The following is an 18,484-nucleotide window of genomic DNA, read 5'->3' as shown; positions in this document are numbered from 1 at the left end:
TTCCATCCAGGGAAAGTATTAATTCTCCAATGACTATTCATGAGAATGAAACGTGATGATGAGGGAAGGGCCTAAAAGCAACTTGTTGGATCCTAGACACTCACTAAATGACTAGCAACAAGTGTATATTAGTTTCTCTGAAAAGGATGCAAACCAAACCAAACCGCAGCCTAATGTATCCAAATTTATATATTCTTCAACACTACCCGGCGGCATTGATGACCAAGTTTTTTGACAACTCTACTAGTGTTATCTGATCTATATTTATTTCAAATATTTTTATGCACAATTTAAACCCAAATTACTAATTTTCGTAACTAGAATACCTTGTAATCTAGTGGCACCCGATTACACCCCATATGGAAGAGAGCCTGAACAGATACTGCATTGTAAGTACTCGAAAAAAAAAAAAAAAATCAAACTTGCATTCTACTGCTAAAAGCAAGTTTGTAAGGGAAGACCAAAATTCTATTTTTGTGGGAGTGAAAGAAATGCGACTTGGTTCAATATTGAAAGGGGGGTCGCTATTAAGCAGAGTCAGCAAAATGTGTTTTAAATATACTCCGGTCAAAACTAGGTTGAAATATATAATTAGTTAGGAAAATAGTTTTTTTTTTTCCTTTTTTGATGATTTAACAAGATTACCTCATACTTCTGTCACCCTCTTAAGTCTTAAATATTCCTATCGTACAAGTAACGGCAAATGGACAAAGACCGCAAAGCGTATCCCCTGCTCTAAACCAAACCACGTCCAAAACCAAATCCTCCATTCATAGTTGATAAGCATGCAAGATATGGAGATTTTTTTTTTCTTCTTTTTCTATTTTTTGGTATTTTAATCTAAATTTTAAGTCTTCAAAACTTATGCTTAAGAGTTGTTGAAAGAGGTAAATAGATGTGTACATATATTTGGCCCACAAAAAATCTTTATCTCTTCAATGTCATTAGAACAAGACTTTAAAATAATAAGTTGAACAACTGAGTTAAACCGTGATACCTCCTAACCTACCTTAAAATACACCACAAATGTTTTCTCAAGAGATATTTACTTGTCCATCATATTCAAATACTGTGATTTCTATCATCAATTTCGCAGTTGATGATTCCCAAATGGATAAGGATAACCAAACCCCAGAAACAAAGCCAATCATCATAGCGATGAAAGGCCATCCAGGCACCGGCAAGAGCACACTATCCCACTCCTTAGCCAAAGCCCTCAAATTCCCCCTCCTCGACAAAGACCAATTCCGCGACTCTACCAAGAAAATCCAAGATTCCCTCACGCACTCCACTCCCGCCGCCGCCGCCGCCCTTCTCAACGACCTATCCTACGACGCAATGTGGCGCGTCGCCGCTACTCAGCTCGCCCTGGGCCTCAGCGTCGTCATCGACTCCCCTCTCTCCCAACGCGCCCACCTCGACCGCCTCATCGCGCTCGCGGCTCGTTTCCACGCGCGCCTAGCCGTGGTCGAGTGCCGGCCCAAGGACGAGGCCGAGTGGCGCCGCCGGCTTGAGGCCCGGGGCGCCGCCGACGCCTCCAGCTGGCACAAGCCGTCCACGTGGCAAGAAATGGAGAAATTGTTGGAGAGATATGATGGCTGCTGGGACTATGATTTTGGGGATGTGCCCAAACTCACTGTGGACACCACTGCAAACGTGGAGGTTCAAGATTTGGTATCCTCCATCATAGAATTTGTCCATTCCAATAACGACAAAAAATAAAGAAGACAAGATTTACCTTGTTCAGCAATGTATAGAGCAATATATTTATAATAAATCTTATTTTCCAGTACATATGAAGCATACACAACATACTGATATTGGAAAATGCATTGTTAGTTTGTTATTACAACTCACAAGAACAAATTGAGGTCAAAAAGGAGAGTTTTTATTGTAAATCTTTGCCACTACAATAGGAGGAAAGTTATATATATCTTACAGTCTCCAATGTTCAAGACAATAATGCAGACAATCAAATATGTTACACACCATAGCCTTAACTTTCATAATGCCTATTTGACTATATATTTGTCGAGAAAACGAGGTTTTAAAAAAAACCGACCTATCTTTTCCTGACTCTTGAAGTGAGCTTTGTGGTTGCATTGTTCTTGGCTGAGGTTGAAGAAGAAGAGGGAGGTGAGATGGAGGACCAATTATGCTCCGCTTTGTCTTTCACAAACGCCTTCTTCACTTCCTCCTTGAGTTCAATGTATCGCATCTTCTTGGTCCTCTGCTCTTCCAGCGTGCCGCTTTCTAGCATCAAAGAGTCCAGGACGTCGTCCTCCAGTAACCTATCCAGAACTTCTGAGCAGTTGGGGAAAAAGCGTCGCCCATTTCTGACTGCCATCATCAAATAACAGGCAGTTAATATAGTTATCAGATAAATAACAGTTTCTAGTCTATAGTATTCTGCAAAGAGGACAATATGTTTCATAAGACATGTAAGGAGATGTAAAGAGGATTCATGGAAGTTATTATATCTTTGGTCTTTAATATCCTATCCTGTCTCATCCACTATTTTCGTAAAATGAACGTTTTGTCTTACCTGTTGAGCATATATAATATATAAACATAAATGTGTAATCCAACTATCTACAGAACAGATTTTTTAATTTGGTATCAGAGCCAACCTCAAAAGAGGTTAAGTTTTTAGTTGAGACAGAACACATCCTTCAATTTTACCCAAGAAAAAAAAAAGTATGAAAAGCTCATGATTACCGGTGTTTTGCAGGGCTAAAAGCCGCTCTTTGAGTCTTTTAACTTGGTCAGATGGTAATTCATTCAAATCAACGCCTCTCAGATTTCCACATAATCCGTTTGTTGATGAAAGGCCAGCAAACTCCGAGGTCGAATCTGCATGTGCTTGCTCCATAGCTAGTTTGGCCTCTCGGGGGAACAATGTTCTAGCCAAGGCCACTGCCACGTAAATCCAGAATATGTATCACTACTTTTGAACAATGAAATCAATATGCTTTATCCACAACACTCACCCATAATGTTCTGTTCTAAGTTTCTAACAAAAGAAAGGTCTTTCTGAAAATAACATTACTCGTCTCTGAATTTTATTTTTGGTTTATAAACACAGCATGATGTAAAAATCAAAATAAAATGTAAAGTGCCAAACCTCGATTTTCCAGGAAGTAAAGCCCCATAAACAATTCATCAGCCACAGTAGACGATGACAGAGACATATTCCCGACCATTGGATTCCCACGCATTTCCCTCTCCAAGACATCAATGCATAATCGGTCTTTATTGGTTTCTATACCTTGCTTTAAAGGCACATTATAATCCTTAGGCCGAGTCAACCTCCGACAGATTGCAACGGGACCCTGTCCATTCGGTGCAAGATCTGCCACAGACGCTCCATTGTTCAGTAGCCCCAGTATGATCGAGGGATCCTTACGTCTAGCAGCTATATGAAGCGCAGTGTATCCTCGTGCATTAGGAAGATTGAGATCAGCCATACCGAGCTCAAGCACTTCGTTTACGAGCTTAGGGTTGCAATACGCGGCTGCGTAGTGAAGAGCATAAGCGTCGTCTAGTGTGACCATAGACTCTTCTAAAAGTAACTTAACCAACTCGACATCATCCGAATCCAGAGCCCTCAAGATTCTCCTTATTCTCTTTTCTTTCAGAGAGTCCACTTGGACAGTGTCCAGTTCAAGATTCTGTTGAAACTTGAGTCGATTCGCTTTGATGTCACTAAAGACGTCGGGAGGAAGTTCTTTCTCGAGAGTGAAGTTGTCTAGATCGGACCGTGTCACCCTCTGGACACAATACTCGAGAAGTTGGCTAAGCTCACAGTGATAGGCCACCATAAGAATTGGAATCACGTCTTCAACCACAGCCTTCTCAACAAAGTTGAAAAGACGGCGCTGCACAAAGTAAACAGTCATTGTTGATCAGACACCGTAATATAGGCACACAAGACTTTCTCTTTTCCCCATTTTCGTCGAGTTTAAACAAGGGAGCATGCCTAAAACAGATAAAGGTAGATAACACTGACCTGAACAAGCATTTTAAGCTCTTTCATTTGGAAAGTGGAAGAAGCATACATGAGCTCAACCGCATAATTAATGGCGGGGAAGCAAGCGCAATGAACACAAGCTTCGTCCACACAAGTCGAAACCTCGGGGGGAGATCCCTTGAGCTTCCCAGTATACAAATAGTTCAAGAAAACCTTAAAGGCTTCATAGCCTACCCAACCATGGGGCAACAACTCAGTCATCAAAAATTTCGGCTTCCCTTCCTTTCCCGAGCCATCATTTCCCGTCTTAAACTTTTCGTGGAAAAACTGACTCCTTGCAGCCAAGATGCAGCGATTTACACCAACACAAACTCCTTCAACTTCAATCTCCGCATCGCTGTAGTCAAATTCAGCATCTATCAAGAGCTTCTCGAGCCCACTGCTCAGCTTGCTCAAACTCAACAGCTCAAGATTGCTTGCCGCCTCGCGTGGGCTACTGCTCCCATTTGACACACAAGACGATGAAGTAAAGCTCAAGGGCGACGAAAATTCATTCCCATTTTCCATCAGTAAAAGCCACTGTTAAACTAAGCTCCCTAAAATAGACACACACCATCACTGTGAGGGCTAATGATAGCAGCCATGGGGGAAATTAATTAAACCTCTATACTTATAGAGCATTGCCAATCCAATCCCTAATTATAATTGGACCAATTGACTACAAATTCACAGTTCCAACTCCAAAATGAAGAGAAATCATAAAAACCCAAATTCAGATTCAGCCTATCCACCCAAATCTCCTTTCATATCAGAAACAATACCTAAGAAACACACAGAAACAATATTAACAAACAAGGTTCTTCAATGTTTTATGAGTATATGATTCACAACAACATAAAAACACATTCTTTATAATTACCCACAAATCAAAACATGAGAACTTGCTCAGAAATACCTCAAGAACTGATCCCATAGGAAATTATTGAAGTCATGCACCACCGTTGACAAGTCAACTCCCCCATGTCCTTCTAGAAAACTCTGCAAATAGCCTAAATAAAGAACACCAAGTTTGAACCTCTGGAGCCTGCCAAGGTAACAGGGAAGAGATTAAGAGACAAGAAAACACCAACCCTTGTCTTCCTTGATTAACAACAGTTCCCAGAATTCAACAAACCAAGAAACATAAAAGAAGTAGGGAGAAAATTTTATGTTGTCTGTCTCTTAGGGTTGACAGCAACTTGGAGGTGTGGGCATGTTTGATAGAGCCATAGAGGGTGTGTGGGCAGTAATTAGCTATGAAATTTAAGAGCCCATCTAAAAGTGGAAGCTTTTTGCAAAGATGAGAATAAGACAGTCAGACACAACGACATATAGAAGTGGAAGTTCTTGTTTTTCTTGACTCAGGTTGGAGTCTTTGGTAAATGGTAATCCTAGATAGTACACTGTAAACTGTAAAGCTCTGTACATGGGAAACTTCAAACTTGAAAGTGTTGATTTTGTCTTTCATTTCCCCTTGCCCCTTGGCAACTTAAAAAAGGAAAACATCATTATATTACTCTCTAATCTAATCTTGGATTCAGATATTGTCCTAACATTTAAAAAATAATTTACTTTATTCAATTAAATTTTCAAACTTCATCAAACCATGTCATCCTATAAACCAAACATCAAAAATCAATCATTGATCTTAAATATGAAACAGGCAAATAGTCTTAAATTTTTAAATCAAATATCTCATCTTTTAGAAATACTTACGATTCAACAAAAAGATTAGTCACTGTGTCCGATATTAGAGACAATATCAATAATAGATATTTAAGTTACACTAAAAAAATCATGTCATCTCATGAACAGTTTCTCATTAGAAAAACGTTTTTGTGTATGCTAAATTCATCGAATAATTAACATAGTACAGCATAAAGATTAAGGTAATGTAGATGTGATTTATGATGATAAAAAGGTTGATTATAAAGCAGAAGCAAAATGTACAGTGTGGGGAGGGTGACAGGGTGTTAATGTGTTTTGGCTTGATGTGGAAAAACAACATGCGTTGACCCAAGGTTTGGCGTTTACTTTGTTGTTATCCTGTCTACATGCCTTGTATGGTGGGACTATGCCCCGTGCTTCAAACGCTCAACTGTGGTGGTCCAGTAGTCTAACGTCGGCAACCTCTCGCAGCCAAAACCTGGATATATAATATTGTATTATTGCTCCTTTTATGATTTTCGTATAAATTTTGTTTTTTGTTCAGACATAGGGTAAAGAAACCCCAATTTAAACTATGCAATATGTTATTACGCTACACTCATCTATACTATTAATAAAAACAATATCCTCGGTTTTAACTTCCCGCCCAAAACAGACCTATAATATTATGATTTGTGTAATATTATAAAATATGGTAATACAGTTCCTATCCCTAATACAATTGTAAATTAAAATAGAATTCCTAATAAAATATATTATTTCCTACGTTCCTATTCGTAATACAATTCTAGACTAGAATTACTAATGGTAATAATTCAGTATATATATTTCTCTGCAATGCAATCTATACTATTAATAAAAACAATATCCTCAGTTTTAACTTCCCACCCAAAACAGACCTATAATATTATGGTTTGCGTAATATTGTAAAATATGGTAATACAATTCCTATCCCTAATACAATTATAAACTAAAATAGAATTCCTAATATTCTATACTATTAATAAAAACAATATCCTCAGTTTTAACTTCCCGCCCAAAACAGACCTATAATATTATGGTTTGCGTAATATTGTAAAATATGGTAATACAATTCCTATCCCTAATACAATTGTAAACTAAAATAGAATTCCTAATATTCTATACTATTAATAAAAACAATATCCTCAGTTTTAACTTGTATTATGGTATGGTGCGTAATATTGTACAAAATATGAAATTTTGGCATAATGGTATGGTGCGTAATATTGTACAAAATATGAAAATTTGGCATAATTCAGCCCATGCAGGTGTCGGCGCACGAGTCAAGCCTTTTTAAGTTCATTTTGGAATTTCATTTGCACCCCCTCCCCCCTTGCGTGCGAGAGAGAGCCTCTATGCTATACAATTCAATAATCCTTAGAAAAACTCTTGTATAAGTAGTGGTGCAAACCACGCCTCAAACCAATGTGGGACAAAAGTTTCTTGAAAGGTTTTTTTCTATATTTTTCTAACTCAAATGAGTCAACTTTGAGAACCAATTTCTCATTCACCCATTATCAGTTTTGAGCGTACAATATATCAATCTTTTCGTCTAACTACGAAGAACACGAATCCACGTTGACCCGACCCAAATCGAAAGTGGACCCCACATATATTTGTACCACAATATTGCCAGTAAAATGCCATGTTATGCTAATTTTTTTCCAACAGTTATTTGTCCAGAGAATATCAACGTGTTGAAGGAAGAAGATGATATATAGTGAAGGGCAATATCATCTTCACTATATATCATCTTCTTACTCCAACACAACGCTCTACGATCAACCAACAATTACTCAACTGATTATCTCATTACTCCATGTAAATTTTTTCTATAATATAGTTATACTTACTGAATATCAAAATATAAGTGTACCTCAAGACCTTGCAATAACTAACCGACAAGTAATTAAATTAATGAATATGATGCAATAATGTAAATTATCTACCTATTGCATTTATACACTTATTTTAGAACACTGAATTTTTGTGATATTTGTTGCATGCAAGGAAGACTCATACTATAATTGCATTTATACACTTATTCATACTCATATTCGATGTTATAATTTATATATTTGTATATCGATTCAAATATTTCTTAAAATATTATAACAAATTCATTCCGTGCAACGCACGGATGAAAATACTAGTAATATCTAAAACTAAACCCTAAGCTGTAAACGGTCAATCATTTAACTTAAGTTGAAGAATTAATTTTTTAAATTTCATTATAATTGTGTACTTTTTCCATATATAATAAGGTGCGATTGATTTTTAATTTTCTTCTTGAAATTTACTCTCATATAATCCTCATACTCATATATAGTAATAATCAAATGAGATCACCTCTCCCTGAGACCCTTTATAAATACACACAAACTACTATACGAATGCATACATACTAGATTGTGTGTAAATCGGCTCGTACAAATGCACACAAATTATTATGTGTGTATTTGTATAGTAGCTTGTGTGCACTTACGAAAAGTTTCACAGGACTCACGGGAACAGGTGTGTAATATATATGTGTGTTGGGGGGGNGGGGGGGGGAGGGGGGGTACCGACACCTACCCCAACCAACTGATCTACTCCAAATGAAAAGAGATTAATTAATTTTCAAAGGAGTGAGATTACAACTTGGTGATTAAATTAATAAGGGTGTGTTTGGTTGGGGGTTTAGGCATAAGGTATGGGTATCAAAGTGATTGTTAGTGTTTGGTTGATAGGTTTTGTGAATGCTACTATGGGTTTAGAATACCCCATTAATGGCAAAATTCATACCCTTATTAAATAAGGGTTTCATCTTCCTTCATCATTTCTTCCCCAACTATTAATAATCATTCCCATTCCACCCAACTACCAAACATGCTAAATACTTTCACCAAAACCCATTACCCTTACCAAATATTTGATACCCATTCCCATTCCGATTCCGATTCCCATGTGCGAACCAAACGCACCCTAAATTATATATCGTTAGGGACCTAGGGTCTCTTGTCAAATGGAAGACTGGAAGTTAGTCAATAAAAAAATGGAATTAATGTATTTTAATAAGGAGAAGGGCTAATAATGATGTATTTAATATACAAAGTTAATGTTTTTCGGGGTCTTTGTATATACCATTGGGAACTAAAAATATATACAAAGCTACGGAGAGTGATATTACTCTCTTCCTTCATTTCTTGTGAATATTTTGACTACTGATTTAATGCATTAAGTTTTTATCTTCAAAAATATATACAAAGCTAATTCAATTTTTAGTTGCCAATTGTTACATAAAGTTCACATTTATGGTCTATTTAAAAATATGAAAAAACTTCTAAAAATGAATTTCAAAAAATATATATTTATTTTTTGAAAATATTTTTATTTTCTATTGTTTAGTTAAAAGTAAAAGATAGTAATCTTTTTTTTTTAATTTGATTAAAAGTCATAATTTTTTTCTATTTGTTCATTTTTAAAAACATGAGCATAAATCTATTACAAAGTTATTATAAAATATTAATTATTTTAATGATGATAATTGTTATTTGTATTAAAATAAAATTATAAATTAAAATCTATAATAGTTATAAAGATTAATAATAATAATAATAATAATAAGATGTAAAAATTAATTTTTTTTAACTTCTAACTTATTATAATAAAAACAAATACATAAATTGATAAATATAATAATTCTTAACTAAATATATTGAAGAAAAAAATTTACTTTTCTTTTGGATGTGGGTCGGGTAAGGTTATTTTATTTTATTTTTTTAATGGTAATGCCAATATTTTTATTTCATTGAAAATTCAATAAAATTAACTAATTTGAATGAGACTAGCTTAACATTCCACATTGAATTGAATAGGGTCAAGGGACCAATCCAACATTAGTAAATTTTGGATATGGGTGGAGGCTACAAGAATGTAGGGTCAAATTTCACATTGATTTGAAATAAATGAGTCAATTGATCACACATCATTTTGTCACAATCACACAAGAAAAATGTAGCATGTTATCAACTTTATTTAGAGATGGATCATTGAGTTAATCATTTTAATTATGACAATTAGATAAATACTTTAATTAATTGAGTTAATTAAAGAAGTTATTAATTTAACAGGTAACTCATTAACCATAATGAGTACATCAAGCCTAAATAATAACCCATAAGTTTCGTGTCCCACTTTGTGTCAAGTTAAAAATTATAAAGTAATATTTTGTAAACTTGTACAACTCATATAGTTGAAGATATGAAAAATATGAAGTAACCTCAATCAAGTTGGTTAGGCAGTTGATCTTAGATATGAAAAATATGTAACCTTTTCGATTAGATTAGTTTACTTCGTTGTAGTCATTTGCAAAACAAGATCACAATACAAACTAACGAACTTCACCTAAGGCTATCCCCATTTGTGGATTTTGTTCAGTTTTTAGAACAAATGTGAGGATGAAGTTTTGGGGATGTTTTTCTCCTGCAAGGGAGCAAATTTTGTCAGTTCTAGTGGGGCCCACTATTGAGGAAGGCCTAAAGTGCATTTTCAATAGTTTCCCATAAATTCAAGAGATATGAAAAATAAAAATAAACAAAACTACATCAAGCACAAAAGCATTTGTAAGGCACCGTACCATATCTTAAAAGGTAATATCCTGACCTATAATCATTGTGGTTATAGACCTGGAGGAGGACCACAATCAGATTACTCCTAAATGCTATTGCACAGTGAAATATATAATTATTTGCCTAGTGGTGGGGGCCTTTGAATTGGCTTACTTTACTCAGTTAAATCCATGATGTCATTGCCTACATATATCAACATTTGAGATCATCACCTATGTCAGGTACCAATGTCATCAACATAAAACTATACCTAACAAAAGAATCACTGACAGTAAAAAGGTGAGGTGGTCATTTGTTTGTGATATATACACGGAATTTAGATTATATATAATAACATGTATCTGTATATCCAACACAAATTTGGCTGGCAGCCTATTCTTCATCACAGAGAAATGGGTTGTAAAATGTACACTGCAGTTGTGGTGGTTGTGTGTCCATATACATGGTGAAACGGCATGCGTCATAGGACCTCTAGTGCCTGCTCGAAAACGTACATACTATGATCTGCACTGCTAATAGGACCGCTGGGCGCTGGTGCCTCTTTGTCAGCACAGGTAACCTGATTTGTGTTGCTCATAGGACCCTTAGTCCCTCTTTGCAAGTGTCTTCTTTAGTCCCATGACAATCTTCCCAAACCACATCAGGTTCAGGATGGCTAGGACCAATGGCACGACCAAAACCAAGAAGACCGCGCTCCTATGCATCTCCTTCACCTGTGTGAAAGGCAATAGCGTGCATGGGATGGTGAAAGTTGAGCATATAATATATAAAATATAATTGTATAGGGGCAACCCCAACTAAGTTGGTCAGACTGTTGCTTAGTAACCACAAGATTCCAAATTCGACTCCTAGTAGGAGCGGCCAATTAGCCTTATTGGTTTGTGGCGGTCAGCTATCCACCTAGACTAGTTTACCTCCTTGTGATCCTTGCTGGCTAGGATCACAATACAGGATTTACCTAATGAACACCATCAGGTAGTGGCTGCAGGTTTTCCTCTGGATTATAAATTTAAACGTCTAGTTGAGACAGAAGTCAGTCAAAAGGTCATGTGTGATACTGGCTGCAGCTGAAATTTTATTCCCAGCAGTGAAGATATGACAGTTGCAGGGTGGCTGTGTACCTGGTTATAGTGTATGTAGACATGGTAAAACATGTATATAAACAACAATATTCTGGCAACCTGCAGATAACAACATAAGTGTTGATCAAGTCAAGGACAGAAGATAAAAGAGAAAATTGTGAAAAGGAAATGGTATATTGGAATATGAATGAATGGATCATATACCATCCAAGCTGAAAACATGACTACTCCATTGATAACATACGCTTTGGTTTTCTTCATTCCAGCAACATCAAGGTACCTTTGTAGGAGCACAAGATTCACGTCAATGATAAGGACGATGTAATATATGTTGATAGAGGCAATGTTTACAAGATATTGGTACTACCATCTCAAATTGACGCTGGGAGTGGTTGCCTCAGAAACCAAAACCATGAAGGTATAAAGCTGCCCTTCACCGGTCAACATAGCATACGTTATAGCTATCATGGAAAGAAGGTGATGAACAACCTGGAAAGGCATTACCAAATTCCAATGATCAGAATTGTGCAAAAATCTGTCTGTTTGTCAAACAAAACGAACACAAAGGATAAGAAATCACTTACATACTCCATTCCACCTAAAGTAGGATAAAACCAAATCATCATCCCAAGATCAGCAATGAAGTAGCCCACAGAAACCTACCAAAAATATGCCAAGAACATGTCAACCTAAAGAATTGATGGGAGTTTGAGCATTTAGAATACTAAGGCGCCGTGTAATATCCAATGATAACATCCCAACTAACTAGAGAGTTGAGACCATGCAGTATATTAACATAGTACAACAATTGCAACTAAGTAGTTAATTGCAATATAGTACAGCAATTGCAACATAGTACAGAAAATACAATGACATCCCAACGAAACAAATCGCAATTGCAGTATATTCAATCAAGCTTCCAATCTGAACAATGGTCACAAAGGTATAATACAAGAGTCTATTGCAAAGAGGGACAGTAATTCCATGAACTAGACTTCTACCAACTTCGAAATACTGCCCTAATCCTTGATCTCATGATTAATTCTGCTGCAGAGCAATTAACTAACTATAAAATCATTGCTGATAATGATGATGATATATCCTGGAGTGCAGATATACTATAAGCACTTTGAAACTAATTAGGTAAGGAAAGGAAGGGAGAACAAAATACTTACTCCTAGTACACATGTTGACAAAGTTGAACTTCGGAAAGTGATAAGGCCGGAAAGATGATCAGAAAATAAGTCTGACCAGAATGCAATGTGAAGTGCCATTGCTGTAATAAAGATGGCGTGAACTGTAGATATTGAACTGCAAATAAAAAACATCTGGCATTTGATCAGCAGAAAATATATCTGTGGTTTAACAAAGATACAAATAAAATAGGATGTTGGCTTACCGGTTATTCCACTCAACTTGCTGGGCTTTTGAGAGGTTGGGGTATCCCTTAAAACAAGCAACTGTAATCATTTGGCTAAGACTATAGACCTGAATTCATTTGAAGGATTAAAGTTTAAACAGTTTAACAAAAACAGCATGTTGTGTATATGTGATGTTTTGGATTGTAGTCTAGGCAATCAGTTCTACAAAATATCAAAATTCAAACAGGATTACTGAGGCAGGATGAAGCCAAAAGTCAGCATCTCCGTACCATTTTGCATGCAAAAATGCCACATATAACAGAACTATACACTACGAGTGAATCCGAAAGCATATAGTTCTTAAGAAGCAGCTCAGCTTGAGTGTGGTAAGAGATGATCGCCATATAATTTCCTTCAGAAGGCAGCACACTATAGTAAATACTTCTTCACGAACACTTCCTCAGTCTTGTGTAAAGTATCCTAAGTACTTCAATCCTTATAATATCTGCACCGCACACAATGATTGAACACAATTAGCATATATACACAAACTCTGACATTTCTATATGAAAATGTAGTTATAGTGAACAATACCGGGTGAAACAAATATGCGAATGGAAAACTATAATCCAGACTAAATAGTGAACTCAAGTTTCAAAGGACAACAACATTAAAAACAGTAAAACTTTCATGAACTCCAGTCATTCCCTAAGTTCAAATTATATCACATCATATCCCAATCAAACCACACACACAAAAACATAAACTCCCACTTTTTTTTCTACTTTCTTCTCTTTCTTCTAACCCCTCTCTTTATTGCAAACTCCACCAACCTTCTCTCTCTAGTTTTGAACGATAGCATTGTTGAATGCATCTTTGCGCGTGTGTGATGAACCCAGCATAAAAAACATACCACAGTATAACCATAACAGAAAGCAGAAAATGATCAAACACAATAGTGGTTGGCTTTATCATATGATCAAGTAAACAATGAGGACGCGGGCATCAAACACAAACACAAGATATCTGGAAACATGAATGCGCGGGCAATCATGGCGAGAACTTGAGAAGTGTCATTATTCAGATAAATTTACAAATTAAATGGGAAAGAAGCGTACAGGAAACCAGATATATGTTCCAAAAAATTAAAACGAAACCCCCGCCCCTCTCCTCGGTCCTTTTATTCAAGGAATTCAAAAATCATGCACACAACGAAACATCCTAAGAAGAAAACGAGAAACATACGAGAAAACTGCGTTCAATTACGTGCTCTGTGTCTCCCCGGAAGCAAAGAGGAACATAGATGAAAAAAAGGCGCCTCAAAATTTGCTATAGGAGGAAAGAAGGGGGTTTCATGATCGACTTACCGAGGATGATGGAAGTTTTTCTTTTGTTTGCGAGGGAGAGAGAGAGAGAGAGAGAGAGGAGTGGCTTGCGTTTTCGATTGTGTACGTTGGATTGTGTTCCTATGGGCAAGAAAAGTCGAGAAGGGAAGCCAACAGGGAATCCGAATAACTTTTCACGGACTATTTTTTTGTTTTAAAAAAAAAAAATAAAAATCATCAGGCACGGCACACGCTGGCGCGCACGCTACGGTATCCGACCACTAAGTTGCTTGCATCGGTGGCGCGTTATACTTTTCCGCACAGTTTGGATTTTGTGTGTGCCCTGCCCTGCCCGGCCCGATTTCCACCAATCGGTATACCTGCATTGCCTACTAATCAGCAGTCCACGACATCAAATTCCAATATGCCGTTCTGCATCATTTATTTAATACGGAGTACATAAGTTTCCTAACTTACTTCAGTTTAATTTTACCGTCCGTTTTTAATCTTATTATATGCACAAAAAACTCAACCTAAAAATTGAGGAGCCCAACTTCTAACATTTTCAAGTCGGTTCCAATCATAACTTGATGCCAGGTGATCTTCTAAGGCATCGTTTGCATAATTATACATTAATTGGTAGGGCTAATAATGTTGTATATAATATAAGGGAGTGCCACGTTGGCACCAAGTCCAATATCAAAAATAGTATAGTACGTAGTAGTTATTTAATGCTTTGTAAATTGTTATGTCTAGTTTCAATGACACTTTTAACAATGAATATTTAATTGTTATTGTTAATTGTTAATCTTAACAATGAACCTTGATTAGTTGAGGGGTTTTAAATAGTTTAAATCTAATAAATTAATAGTTTACTAATTTGTATGTACTTTTTTCTTCTTTTTTTGTTTGTTGTTGTACACATAAAATTAATATATAATAAGTATATAATTAAAATTAAACTTTAAATGAGATTCATATTAACTTTTAAAAAATTAGCCTAAATTTACATTGAGTCACTATTACAATTACATGTTTCATTACTTTATGAACTCTTATGGCAAACACTCATATCACCCTATGTTAGTTACAAGGAGCGCGTGCTAAAGGAGTTCACACGAATAGAGAATCTAACATGGGAGTGTAGCTCATACATATGAATATGATAATAAAATTATAATCAATCATATATATTTTATGGATTTGTTTTACTAACTTGGTCGAAGACACACTCTAATTTCAATAATTTGTACATAAGCCTCGGAAACTGGCATGTAAATAATTCAAAACATTATTCACTCAAAGAAAATACACAATTTGTATAATCATTAAGCAATTTAGTTAAATGTATGAACAATTATATTGATTGGTAATTGATTCCTGTAGTCATGAAACAACCTCAAAATTTTAATACGAAAAAATAGTTTACCATTCATCAACATAATCACTTGGAGTTAGTGTAAAATAGTTTACAATTCATCAACATATCTAACTACTAATAATTTGGTAGTGTAAATTTTCATCTAAATTATTGTTTATTTACTTTATATATATAATCTAAAAATTCAATAATGTAAATAAATTTTAACATACGGCCAATAAATAAATAATAACTTAAAAGCTTATTTAATTTGTATATAGATCTAACTGAAAATAAAAATTTAATGCAAATTTGTGAAAGTTTTCGTTCATTAAAGTCAGCAGACGCGTTAGGCCTTTCTTAATTATTTAAAATGGAAAATTAATTAATTAATTAAACAAATAACAGCTTAATCAAGTCAGGCACATACATGTGCGGAAAAGTGTTTATTAATGATGGATTTTAAACTTTGATGAAATTAACGCAGGGCTTTATTTGAGTAATAAATTTGGTGTAAAATACGATAGATTTGTTACCAACTTGGGTCATGACGGTGGGTCTCAGCAGTTAGCATACAAGGTGGGTGGGGGTATATATATATATATATATATATATATATATATATATATATATATGATAGGGGGAAAAACAAAAAGGAAAGGTCTTTGGCCGGATCATCTTCTAGTAATACATCGAGACAGAAATATAGTAGGAGAATATTGTACAATAAACATGTACATCAATAATAATAACATAACATAAATTGGCAAGAAATAATTCGAAAATAACAATATATTCCGAATATAAATAAGAAATCTGAAATTAACAGTACGTAAATGGAAATGGAAACAGTAATGGAAAAATCCAAGTCGTGTATAACACACTTTCCTTAAAACCGATTCGCTACTTCCCATGGTGCTAGGAGCGTTGTAGTGTCGGTCTCCCAGGATAAAATGGATCACAATAATATAGTTGAGCACTCAACCTATATTATTTTCGGCGAACTAGAACAAGGATTGAACACATAGGATAATCTCAAGAAGAAGTAGAATGGCTACTCTTTTATATATTTTCCTTTCGCACACGGCCTATTTCAAGAAGAAAGAAAGCAGATGAACACTCTGATAATAGCCAAGAGAGAGAAAGGAAAAGTGTACCGTGTTGCTTGCATCTCTCCGGATGGCCAACTAGAGGCATTTTAAATACGTCACAAGTTAAGGGTATTTTGCTAACCCATAACAAGTCAAAAAGCAATAGACAAAAGTCCTAAGCTTTTTATCTTTCCTAGGAGTAAATAAAGGAAGAAATTCCTTTATGTACTATTTCCTAGGAGTAAATAAAGGAAGAAATTCCTTTATGTACTATGCAAAGCAAGTAAATAAAGGAAGAAATTCCTTTATGTACTATGCAAAGCAACATCTAGAAGTGGGAGTACAAGTGGTTTTATTTTTACAATAAAACAACAAAAGATAGTGGCTTTGGAGTGGGTGAACGGCGTGGGAGACAAAGGCATTTCTTCCAACATCACAACTCCCAAAATCCACAAAAAAAATAATAATAATATAATAATAATAATAAAATATTATTATAATAAAGCATTATTAAAGTGATCTAATAGGTATATTTTGAGAATCAATTTCTCATTCACCTATTTTCTACTTTATGTGTACAAAATATTAATTTCTTCTACTAAATAGAAGAAATCGAATTCACATTTACCCGATTAAATCGGAAGTGAAGTTCTCATATTTTATACCACAAAATAGTCACTTAAAATGCAATATTATTATCAAATTTTCCAACAATATATATATATATTTGAAAACAAGGGTTAAGGGTATATATATATATATTTTTAAAGTGTTAAATTTATCACTTAAATCAAATGAATACTGCAATTAGATACTAAGATAACCTCTTTTAAGGTCCAAATCTGAATTCAACTATGATTGTGTAGTTGCTAAACAAAAACAAACGCAACTGTCTTCATTTAATATATATATATATATAATGGCCTAAATCATTATTAATTGTCGGATCACACTTGTGTGAGACCGTCTCACGGATCCTTATTTGTGAGGCGAGTCGGGTCGGTTTGAATCAACATGCAAATGTCATACTTATATACGCAAATGTCATACTAATCATGAATATAATTTTTGTCATTTATAAGGGAAAATGTAATACTTTCGAATAAAAATGTATAGTAATAATTTTGCATTTTGATGTAAAAATATTATATTTTCCATATTAAGTAATGTTCCCCTTACTTGTAAGGAAAAATATAATTTTAAGAAAAAATGTAATATTTTTAAATCGAAATGTAAAAGTATTACATTTTCCTTTAAAAATATTACATTTACCATTATAAGTAACAAAAATTGTATTCATGATTAATATTACATCTGAGCATATAAGTATAACATTTATGCGTATAAGTATCAGATTTTCACATTGACCCGACCCGTATCACGGTGAGACGGTCTCACACAAGTTTTTTACTTAATTGTCTAACATAATTACACATCAAAGTTCAATCGCCACCCAATCAGTTGTTACTTATTTTTGTAACTTAGAGCATCTTATTACAACTTTTGTTAGTTTTGTTTTTTTAAATACACATGATTTTTTAAAAGGTAATATCTGTTCTATATTACATTACTACACGGTAGTTGGCAGTTTTTGTTACTTATTATTTGCATTATTCATTGATTTAAAGAACAATGATACTTTTTTTTTTTTGTCTCAAAAAAAAAAAGAAGAACAATGATACTTTTTCTATAAAAATATGAAAATAATAAGTGACCTTATAAATAATTAGATTTTTATCATATATTTTTAAAAAGGTGAATAAATGGACAATATGATTAAAAACAATATTGGAGTTTTTTTCTGTTTTTTTTTTTTTTTCATGTGAGACGTGATTATAGGAATATAGGGCAATCATTTTTGTCTAAATTTTATCGGTTAATAACGTTGTTTAGCATATAACATCTTTTCAAGTGGTCAATTCTTACTATATATCATTTTCCAGCATATCTTAACATA

At 34.6% G+C, this 18,484-nt stretch overlaps 2 protein-coding genes across 5 annotated transcripts; both read right to left on the bottom strand.

The window, feature by feature from the left end:
* Positions 1-1,866: 1,866 nt before the first annotated feature.
* Positions 1,867-5,442, bottom strand: LOC116029204 (BTB/POZ domain and ankyrin repeat-containing protein NPR1-like). Of its 3 annotated transcripts, none has more exons than XM_031271109.1 (6): positions 5,101-5,442; positions 4,926-5,019; positions 4,010-4,791; positions 3,125-3,878; positions 2,719-2,916; positions 1,867-2,340 (listed from the first exon to the last, which is right to left on the bottom strand). In XM_031271109.1, exons 3-6 carry the CDS (start codon positions 4,535-4,537, stop codon positions 2,063-2,065), a joined length of 1,758 nt encoding a protein of 585 aa, XP_031126969.1. In that variant the 5' UTR covers positions 4,538-4,791; positions 4,926-5,019; positions 5,101-5,442; the 3' UTR covers positions 1,867-2,062. The 3 variants fall into 3 exon arrangements, with proteins under 3 accessions (XP_031126969.1, XP_031126970.1, XP_031126968.1); XM_031271110.1 differs by having other exon boundaries at positions 4,010-4,566; XM_031271108.1 differs by having other exon boundaries at positions 4,926-5,442.
* Positions 5,443-10,452: 5,010 nt separating this feature from the next.
* LOC116028419 (TLC domain-containing protein 4-B-like) lies at positions 10,453-14,269 on the bottom strand. Of its 2 annotated transcripts, none has more exons than XM_031270133.1 (9): positions 14,119-14,269; positions 13,042-13,256; positions 12,790-12,878; positions 12,566-12,701; positions 11,975-12,049; positions 11,758-11,879; positions 11,595-11,670; positions 11,430-11,489; positions 10,453-11,021 (listed from the first exon to the last, which is right to left on the bottom strand). In XM_031270133.1, the coding sequence occupies exons 2-9, from the start codon at positions 13,153-13,155 to the stop codon at positions 10,893-10,895; spliced, it is 801 nt and encodes a 266-aa protein (XP_031125993.1). In that variant the 5' UTR covers positions 13,156-13,256; positions 14,119-14,269; the 3' UTR covers positions 10,453-10,892. The 2 variants fall into 2 exon arrangements, with proteins under 2 accessions (XP_031125993.1, XP_031125994.1); XM_031270134.1 differs by having other exon boundaries at positions 13,997-14,128.
* Between the last annotated feature and the right edge of the window lie 4,215 nt (positions 14,270-18,484).

Source organism: Ipomoea triloba, chromosome 9 (genome assembly GCF_003576645.1).
Source record: "Ipomoea triloba cultivar NCNSP0323 chromosome 9, ASM357664v1".
NCBI classification, from domain to species: domain Eukaryota; kingdom Viridiplantae; phylum Streptophyta; class Magnoliopsida; order Solanales; family Convolvulaceae; genus Ipomoea; species Ipomoea triloba.
The sequence above is the reverse complement of the archived record's forward strand: the minus strand, read 5'-3'. Positions and strand labels throughout refer to the sequence as shown.